We start from the raw sequence: 9,804 nt of genomic DNA, 5'->3' as shown, positions 1-9,804 counted from the left end.
CACACACACACACACACACACACACACACACACACACACACACACACACAACTTTCACTCATGCAATCCTGATTCAATGTCTGGTTCCTGTTTAACCGTCTCTCTGCTTTCCTCATTGGATCATTTTTCTTTTCACCTTCATCACGCCGCGGACATCTGCAGCTAAGCCTGCTCCACTCTGTAATCTGTACGGGCTCAAATCAACAGAGCTGTGCTTGGATAAATTGGCCCTTGACTATTCTTGAAGTGAAATTGTTATATTCATTTATTTTCATTTCTGCGTTCCCATGGGCCTTTCTGGACAACATTGTGTGAATGGCTTTAAAGCTCTAGTTGAGAAGAAAAGCAGCATAACAACACGGTGAAGAAATAGCAATTCAGTGCACTGGGTCTGTTAGAGTTATTGTTGGAAAGCAAACAGGTGTTTGGACATGTGCATGTTTAAAAGACCTGCTGGTTCTATAAAACTCTGAGTGAACAAGTGCAGTTCTGGATAAATAGTTTCATCCAAACAGCCACAGAATCTCAATTAAAGCTGAAATACTCACAGTTAAGTCTGGAAACCTTCCACGTTTTGTCCAGACCAGGTTGTTTCCCCAACTCTATCTTAAAAGGGGCCGCGTTGGGTGGGAGGTCCTTGTCCCAGCCCCCAACTACGGCGACATTCATGTCGTGGGCATCTTCACACACTTGTGCTACTGACGGTACTACGTACGGGGCATTGTCATTGTAGTCCTCCAAGTGAATGATCAATGTGCCTGTGCCCGTGGCTGGAGGGGTGCCTGGAAACAGAACGGRTGTATTAGGATGGGGTAAGAACAGAGGGATCACTGATGGATTTGTCTTTTCATGTTCCTGAACGTGTGGCAACTGTAAACTGTATTGACTTGGACAGATGGGAAAAGACCAAATAACAGTATAACTGCAGTTAAACGTGCATTTGCTATTTAAGTTCTTATATATGACGGAGTTTTAGGGCAACACATCACAATTTTTTTTAATTTATTATGAAAACAATGTTATAATACTACCAGAATAAAGTCATAACATTTTCCATTTTCCATTCTTGGGTCAACTCGGACCAACTGTGGACAGTCTCATTGTGTTTATGAAGTAGTCCACCATCACTGTCAGTGTAATATGTTTCCATCCACATTATGTGATGACTAAATCTATTAATGCAGCCATTAACTGCAATGTGATATGGCTTGAGTTTACCAAAATATAACTTTACAACATGCTCAACATTCCTTATTTTAACGCAGTGATGAGATCACTTTTTCATGTAGGAGTTCTTATAATATTACGAATGTTATTCTCATATTATTTCAGCTTTATTTTTGTATTATTCTTACTTTATTCTCGTAATATTATGACTTTATTCTCATATTATTTAGACTATATTCTCAAATTACTTTATTCTCGTAATTAAAAAAATAAAATCTTGCAGTGTGGTCCTAATTCTTTGTCAAACTTATTTTATTTCAAGAAACAAAACAGTTTTCACTTAAAAAACTTTAATTTATTTTAAGAATTTTTCTTAAAAAAGGCATTTAACACAAAAGAAGCCCCCGATGCTAAGCCTAATTAAAAACTGTGCAAAACTGGGTGTCGTTTCTGTAAGCTGTGTGAAGCTGACACCCCACCCACGTCAAAAAATCCATCAAATAGTCAGAATCGTTAGTGCTCCGTTTGTGCAGGTTTGTGCCGTTAAAAGTGTCGTTTGTGCAGTTTTGGTGTCTGAGATATTAAAAATTATTTTTTAGGTCATCTAGAGTTCACCATCACCCCATATCGCTCCAAAAACAAACCAAAGTGGGCTAGGTCGTTAGTGCTCCGTTTGTGCAGGTTTGTGCAGTAAAAACTGTCGTTTGTGCAGCTTTTGTTTTCGAGATATTAGCAGTTATAATTTAGGCCGATGACGTCACCATTTCGGAGCTTGCTGGGGGGACAATGATGTCATCACGTTAAAGTAAAAACTTGTAATATCTCAAAATCTGTAACAGCACAAACGCTCATTTCTACTGCACTAAGCTGCACAAACGAAGCACAAAATAAGTATACTGTTTTGGTTAATTTCGGAGGTTGCTGGTGGGATGGTGACGTCATAATGAGCTAAAGACATAATGTTTAATATCTCAAAAACTATAACAGCACAAACGCTCATTTTAACTGCACAAACCTGCACAAACGAAGCATTAACCAATCCGCTTACTTGTTTGCATTTTTTGTGTGGGTGGGGTGTCAGCTTCACACAGCTGTTTCAGCACCATGCTGGCTTCTTTCTATTATGGCTCTGTTTTATTATGATTAGAAAAATAAAATTAAACAAAATGCAACACCGTTCAATAACAGCTCCAGAGGTCAGTTTCCAATTAATGCTTAACAACCAAATGAGTGATTAAAAATGTATGTCATATTTTCCTTAATAAAGCAACGATTTCGGTTTCCTTAATTCAAAATGAAAATAGTGTTCAGTTTTAAATCACACAACTTAAATTGAAGAGTAAAGTGCTAATGTCAGGTACCCCATAGTCGAGGTATAAACATGTTTTCAGAAACATATTTTTTTCTTTCCATTCACAATATTCACTTCAATTAATTAGGAAAATGAATATTTCAAGGCTAGATGAATGGAAACATGTCAAATAAATGAAACATTTGAAAAAATCATAAGGTGAAAAATTTTTCATTTAARTTTTGAAGCTTTTTTTTACATTTAAGCTCATAAAGACAGTTATGTCATAAAGACAAAAATATTAGGGAGAATTTTAAACATTTCTGTCTTGGTATTCGCTCTTTTACTCCTGCTCAACAAGTCAGGAGTATTTTAGTTTGGTGAGTGGGGATGGATGAACAACACATATGAGTGAGGGGCCTCATATGTGGGCCCATTGCTCTCCCCAAAAAGACATGGAGCTTTAATTAAACCTTTGCATCCCTCAGATGAAGGACWYAAAGTTAGGAAYRTTCAGTGTTCTGAGCTTCTCAGGATCCATAAAGGGGTCCCCAAGAATCTTTTCCTTTGACTACTCAAAGCCAGGAAATGGCCTAAGTAGTGCAGTTTATCAGTTCCCTCACCTGTCTTCAGTCCATCTTTAATTTCTGTCCTAAGACTTGGCTCAAAGTTTATATTTTTGACCATATACTATGACCCATCACATCGAAATGAGGATTAAGTCAAATTTCGTCAAGATGACCTAATCAAATTTTCAGATTCCTGGCTTTAAAACATTTTGATATCTGGATCATTCTGATGTCATTAGCAGATCCAGAGATATGACTTAATTTGTTTTGTTGGTTAAGGAAAATCACAACATTTTAAGGCATTTTTCCTCAAAATCAGATTTTTTGTTACTACTACTTAAAAAAATGCTCAAAAAATGCTTTTTTGTGTTATATATTGATAAGGCATTTATTTGTTATACTTTGACAAAATGCATTTTTGGCAAATGTTTTATTTAAAATCCCATTTCTCCACATTTTGACTTATCCTCGTTTCAATATGTTGGGTCACTTATTCCGTCTACAGGTCCTGCTGACTGCAGGACCTGTAGATGTAATGATTTAGAGTTACATTGAAGACATGTATTAGTAATTATTTACTGGGATAACAGCAGTAATCATGTCTGCATAGACACAATCTTGCATCATCATAATGCTGAGTCCATAACAAAGCTAAAGTTCTCTGCACCAGAACAAGGATGTTGGTGATAACATGAGGTATGCATACTTCCAACACTTAAAAATGTCAGTTATGTGCAACAAATCAATATTTTAGGTCAAAACAGAGGACAAAAGAGAAATGAAGCCAGCTGCCTGTAACAAAAGTACTTTCTGTCGGCTAAGTAATTTATAGAATGCTGCAGAAAAATCTTATCTACAACTGCTGAGTGTTTAGCAGATAATCATTACAATCTGTTTACCAAGTTCAAAACTTTAATTTCATTCTTAGCTGTAAAAAACATCAGTGGATCGTTACTGTAAGAGAGAGGGAGAAATCAAWTGTAATGGTAGCGAGTTTGTCATCGCTGCTGTTTAATAGTCGTGAAATGACTACTATCTCTACACTCAGCTGTTTTTCTGTATGTCGTCAAGGGATGAAACGAAACAGCAAACAGTCCTTATTTACTGGAGATAAATATGGCTGTGACAATATCAGCTACATATCAGGAGTGAAGAGGAATTACTTCAGTAAAACCGGTTGGAAAATGTGTTCAAAAGCAAATCAAAGACAGAAGCWCTTTCAGGCAGGACTCCAGATAATCCATTATCACTAGAGATGTGAGACCAAGGGAGTGGGGCTGGAACTCCAATCCCTCTGTCAGAGAAAAGATGCAAATTTCAACCCATTTGCAGTATGCAGGGTGCCTCTGTGCTTGGCYAACTTTAAATGAAGCTGTTTGTCTTCCTAAATGAATACTCCTCTCACCAATCAGTTTATTTCTCTGCACCTCTTGGCTCCCACTCCTCCTTATGGCTGTTGCATCACGCTTGTGTCATCATCAGCCTGTCTTAGCATCAATGGAGCTTGTCTGCTGGCCTCTACTTCACACCTCTTTGTCATCAAAGTTCTGGTAAAACACACTTTTACTTTACAGAGGAGGCAAGCGATCCATGGCTACAAATTACATGGCCACCCCCTTGAATTTAAAGTCCAACAAAACACATAAAAAGTGAAGCTAATGATGTTAAAAAGAGGAATTTGCTATATTATTTTTCCGCATTACTAATTTGCCCTTGTTCAGGAAAACAAGCAGCCCATCGAGCAATCTGCAGGAAACAGGTGAGACATATTCTGTACCATAAGACCAGCACAGAAAGACTTGAATATATAATAATAATAAACACTGCCTGGCCAATGAAAGAAAAAAGGTCACACTAATATTTCATTGGACTGCCTTTAGCTTTGATTATGGCACACATTGTTTCAATAAGCTTCTGCAGTGTCACAAGGTTTATTTCCATCTAGCGTTGCATTCATTTTCACCAAGATCAAAGCCTTCTCCAGCACACCCCAAACATTCTCAGTGGACTCTGGACATGTGAAAATGATGTCTCATGCTCCCTGAACCACTCTTTCACAATTCCAGCCCCATGAATCCTGGCATTGTCATCTTGGAATATGGCCGTGCCATCAGGGAGAAACAACCATTGATGGAATAACCTGGTCATTCAGTATATTCAGATGAGCTCATTCTTTGAGTACATCCTGTTGCTGAACCTAGACGTGACCAACTGCAGCCACCCCACACCACAGCACTGCCCACACAGGCTTGTACAGTAGACACTAAGCATGATGGGTGCCTCTATTTTTACCATGATGCATTCATCCCTCTGAAACAAGGTAAATCTGGACTCATCAGACAACATGACCTTCATCCATTGCTCCAGAGTCCAATCTTTATCTTCCCTAACAAACTGCAGCCTTTTCTTTTCCAGTTAGCCTCACTGATTACTGGTTTTCTTAAGGCTACACGGCCGTTCAGTCCCAATCCCTTGAGTTCTCTTTGTGTTGTGCGTGTGGAAATGCTCTTACTTTCACTATTAAACATAGCCCAGAGTTCCACTGTATTTTTCTTCTATTTGATTTCACCAAAAGTTTAAGTGATCGCCAATCACGATCATTCAGGATGCTTTTTCCTGCCACATTTCTTCCTCAAAGACGATGGGTCCCCAATATCCTTCAAGTTTTTAATAATGCGTTGGACAGTTCTTAAGCCAATTTTAGTTGTTTCTGCAATCTACTTGTTTTCTCTGTTTGATGCCAATGACTTAACCCCTCTCAATCAGACTGACATCTTTTCCATGACCGCAGGATGTGTCTTTTGATGTGGTTGTTTAAGAAACGAGAAGCAAGTCATTGCACCAGTTTGGGTTAAATAACTTTTTTGCCAGCTGAAAGATAATCACCCATGCAGTAATTATCCACCTCGCAGTGTACATTAAATCTCTGTGAAATGCATGTCCTCTTATTTTGTCATTTAACATATTTTCTTTTGAATTTGGCTCAGTCACAGTGAAACAGGGAGTGACACCAAAGGGGAACTCTTCAAATACTGTTTCAATAAACAAGGACCAGGGAGTTTTCTTTCTTTGACTCTTCTTCATCTCTCTGACGATTCAAAATAATTTAAAGACTCAGCAGATTCTTCTCTGCAGTCTGTGTCGTCGACCATTATGGCAACGCTCTGGTCACACGCAGACATTCACCTTTGTCATCACTTCCTGTTACTTCACATGCAAATATCTCAACAACTGTTCATCTCAGCTGAGTGATTTTTTATGTTATTAATTTATTTTTCCAAACATGCATTTGTATTTATTACAATAATTTTATGTCACAGGCGCTTTAAAAGTCTAAGATACCTTTAGAAAATGCACATCACCTTCCAAGCTCAGAGTGACTGTGTTACTCTGTAAGTTAGGTGTGAGTGTGTGTATACTGTATCTGTGTGTATTTGATTACACCTTAAGCTTTATTCTAACTTTTAAAAAAACAGTTTACTCAGAGTCAATAACTAAACAATTGGCTTTCAATAATATTTGCATCGCACAGTTAGTTTCCKCTGTTGGGTTAAAAAAATAAAAGTCTGGTAATTGAGATCGTTTACTTTGCTGCAGGTCTGTGCCAATATTTGCTTTCACAGCCAACAATTTGCTTAATTTGCAGTGCTAATTATTTGTTGCTAGTTTGTCTCGTGCTTTTTCTGAAACCAGAGATTTGTTTAGTTTTTTAGTTTCAGTTCCAGGACACATTTTTGATTTGAAATTCATTTGAATTGGTGATGTAATAGTTTATTATTTATTATTGACATGTTCTGTATTTTGGGTTTACCTGAAAAGTATAAAAGTTTGCACTCTGTCAAACCTTTAGTCATCTCTGAGGGTCTAAAACCTACATGTATGCAAATCATTTGGTTGCTATTTTTTAATGACAAACACTTTTAGCAGAAATGAGAAAATTAACGACGTTATTTTAACTGTAAAACGTAACACTCCGGAGCTAAAATTAACTTTACACAAGTGGGGATCGATTCTAATAAATTGCTTTCAGAGCAGGAATTACACTAATTAGAAAATGAGATTAGGTTTAATTGTCTCCATCAAAGTAACTCTTCAATAATAAAATATGCCTGGGAGCCAGCACAGACACACAACATCAGCAGCCGAACTCGGTTCAATAGATTAGAATGAGCCATCCCACCATTATCAGTTCAGTGGTGAATTAAAGATAATTTATACGGTGCTGATCACTTGCACCGTTACTCATTAAATACAATTGTGTAGGAAATGTTTTGCTTTCTAATAAATATCTTTAAAGCTTCAGGTTGAACTTGCAACTTGTTACAGAAGTTTTTTTTAAGTCTGATGGACAAACAACAGCCTGAGTAAAGTTTTGCTCTGTTTTCCACCACAACTTGTAACTCCTCCCCCTTCTTCCTGTGGTCGGTGGTTCAAWCTGTGCTGTTCTCACATCTTCTCATGAGACAAGAGAAGCAAAGTGATTGACTCCTGAGGTTGTCTGGACTAATCCACAGCTCCGAGCAACAAACAGTTTTTTTCTTCTATCTTGTTTTTTCTTCATGTTTTTTTTATCTATAACCCCCAAACACGCTTTTGCTCCAAACACTTTGGCTTTAGGCTATACCCTTTTTCTATCCGACAGCCACTCCTGTTATCACATTTTTCCCCCTTTTCTTCTCTGTTAGCAGACTTTTTTTTTCTTCCCACTGTTGCAGAGCAGGAATAAAAGACAGGTTTGTACCCAGCAGCGGTTTTGAAATGTACCAATGTCTGCCCCAACGATGGCAAGGCGAGCAGAAAATCCATGATCTGTTTGCACTTGGATTTCCCTCCAGGGTGAAATGTGTTGTAGCAACATTTTATAAGACGGAACGGGGACAGAGAGCACAACAAGTTCAAAAGGTGAAAAATTATGGGCACTTCAATTTTCATTTTTGCCAAAGTCACACATTTGATCAGTTCTTCCGGCAGGTGTCCCAGCCCCCACTGAATTCACCTGATAATAACATGTTCCACTTGTGGAGTTTGTCAAGGACAAAGCTGAAACTACACTTTTCTTGTAAGCCTACTTTTTTTCATCTATTCATTAGAATTACTATTACATGTCAGGGCAGCTTTGACACAAACAGCCACTGGATGATGCCCTTGGGTAAAACTATTCTGCTCTCTTATTRCACTTATTATTTCCTCAGCTGGATGAAAGCACAGGAAGAAAAGAACGACAAAACAAAAATAATGGCAAAAAAAAGAAAAAATATTTTGGTTTTAAAGGACACTAGAAGCAAGGCTCTGTATGAGTAATGGATCATGAGAAAATGCCACGATATATCATGCATATAGCTAAACAGTCAAGAAGACTAATTTAGTGGTACATTACAGCAACTAATAATAAACAGAAATAAGACAAATTAAAGTAAAAAGTGGAAAAAACAAGTCAAGAGCTCTGCAGTTTTAAGGGGGAGTGATTTTGAATAAATTAAAATCATACAAGGTCGAAAGTTATAGCCAGAGGTGCTCATGCGTGGTCAAAAAAAAAGCACACCAAATGGAATGTCATAAAGCTCACCCAAGATTGTACCTGCGATTGTGAAAACAACAGCTAGCAGGACTCTAGACTGCAACCAAYCTGATTTCCTAGTAAAAATAAATAAATTCCAGTCGGACTGGTGCGATCAGTCGTTCAAGGAGGGCGGCGGAAGCCTGCTGTAACAGGATTAAACGGACACTGCTTTCAACGTATCAAACAAACTCCAGAGCCGTTTTATCCAATCAAGAGGAGAGCAGGGYGGGACTTTCAGTGAGACCMGTTTGCAGCAGACCTCTCYTCCCACACTTTGATTGATTGRTTGATTTAGATTTATAGTCAGTTTCTTCACATTTACAACATGCAAGCAATCAAAATTACATTTCCTACCGTCCCACAGTTAAACAGTCATAAAAAAACATTGACACAAACATTAAGATAACTGCATCTCAAAAAAAGAAAAAAAAAGAACAAAACAAAACAAAACAAAAAAACTAAATCTAGACATCAGTCAGTAAAGATGTGGATTTAAGTTAGCATTAACTGTTTTAGTAAATGTATCAGCATAGCATAGTAGTGCACATAATGCAAATGCATATTTGGGGTGGGGTGGAGGGGGGGTGGAGAAATAAGTTATAATCTTGCCAGTCTGGTGACTGGAGGTAGTGTAGGAAGAGTTTAACATCCCAACAGCTTGGTGGATAAAGCTGTTGGTGAGTCTGGTGCGTGAGCAGAGGCTCCTGTACCTTTTTCCTGATAACAGGAGATTGAACAGATTATAAACAGGATGGGTTGCATCGCTCACAGTCATTGTTGCTTTTTTTGATGAGGCAGGAGGTGTATATGTCTTTCAGGGAGGGGATTGGGCCACCAATGATTCTTTTGGCTATGTTCACCATGCGCTGCAGAGTTCTCCTGTATCATACTTTATATTACATTTTTGTTCAAAGCATTGGGCCTCATGCAAGAACATGGTCGTATTCTTCTCCTAAATTTCTCCTACTTTTGTTCGTACAAAGGGTTCGTACGAACATGTCACGTCAGATTCAACAAACACTTCTATCTTCAGGAAACGTGCGTAAATGAGCTGCGTAATTTACACCTTTTCTATCCAGCTGCTCGTGCACGCGAGAGGAGATTAGCATAATTACCACCCCAAAAACACCATATACTGTAAGGCTATGCCTCAGATACAAGGAAGTGTTCATTCATTCATTCATGAAAATGACAGCGAAAACTGAAAAAATAAAAAA

General features: G+C 38.0%; 1 protein-coding gene across 1 annotated transcript in view; it reads right to left on the bottom strand.

Moving 5' to 3' along the window:
- The window catches only part of cdh13 (cadherin 13, H-cadherin (heart)), a 325,369-nt gene that overhangs the window by 19,432 nt on the left and 296,133 nt on the right, over positions 1-9,804 (bottom strand). Inside the window, exon 13 of the mRNA XM_014034245.1 lies at positions 549-782. Coding sequence (XP_013889699.1) covers positions 549-782 — 234 coding nt within the window. The remainder of the gene's footprint in view (positions 1-548; positions 783-9,804) is intronic.

The sequence above is a fragment of the Austrofundulus limnaeus genome, unplaced genomic scaffold (genome assembly GCF_001266775.1).
Source record: "Austrofundulus limnaeus strain Quisiro unplaced genomic scaffold, Austrofundulus_limnaeus-1.0 Scaffold7, whole genome shotgun sequence".
NCBI classification, from domain to species: domain Eukaryota; kingdom Metazoa; phylum Chordata; class Actinopteri; order Cyprinodontiformes; family Rivulidae; genus Austrofundulus; species Austrofundulus limnaeus.
This window is presented reverse-complemented; position numbering and strand designations above follow the sequence as displayed.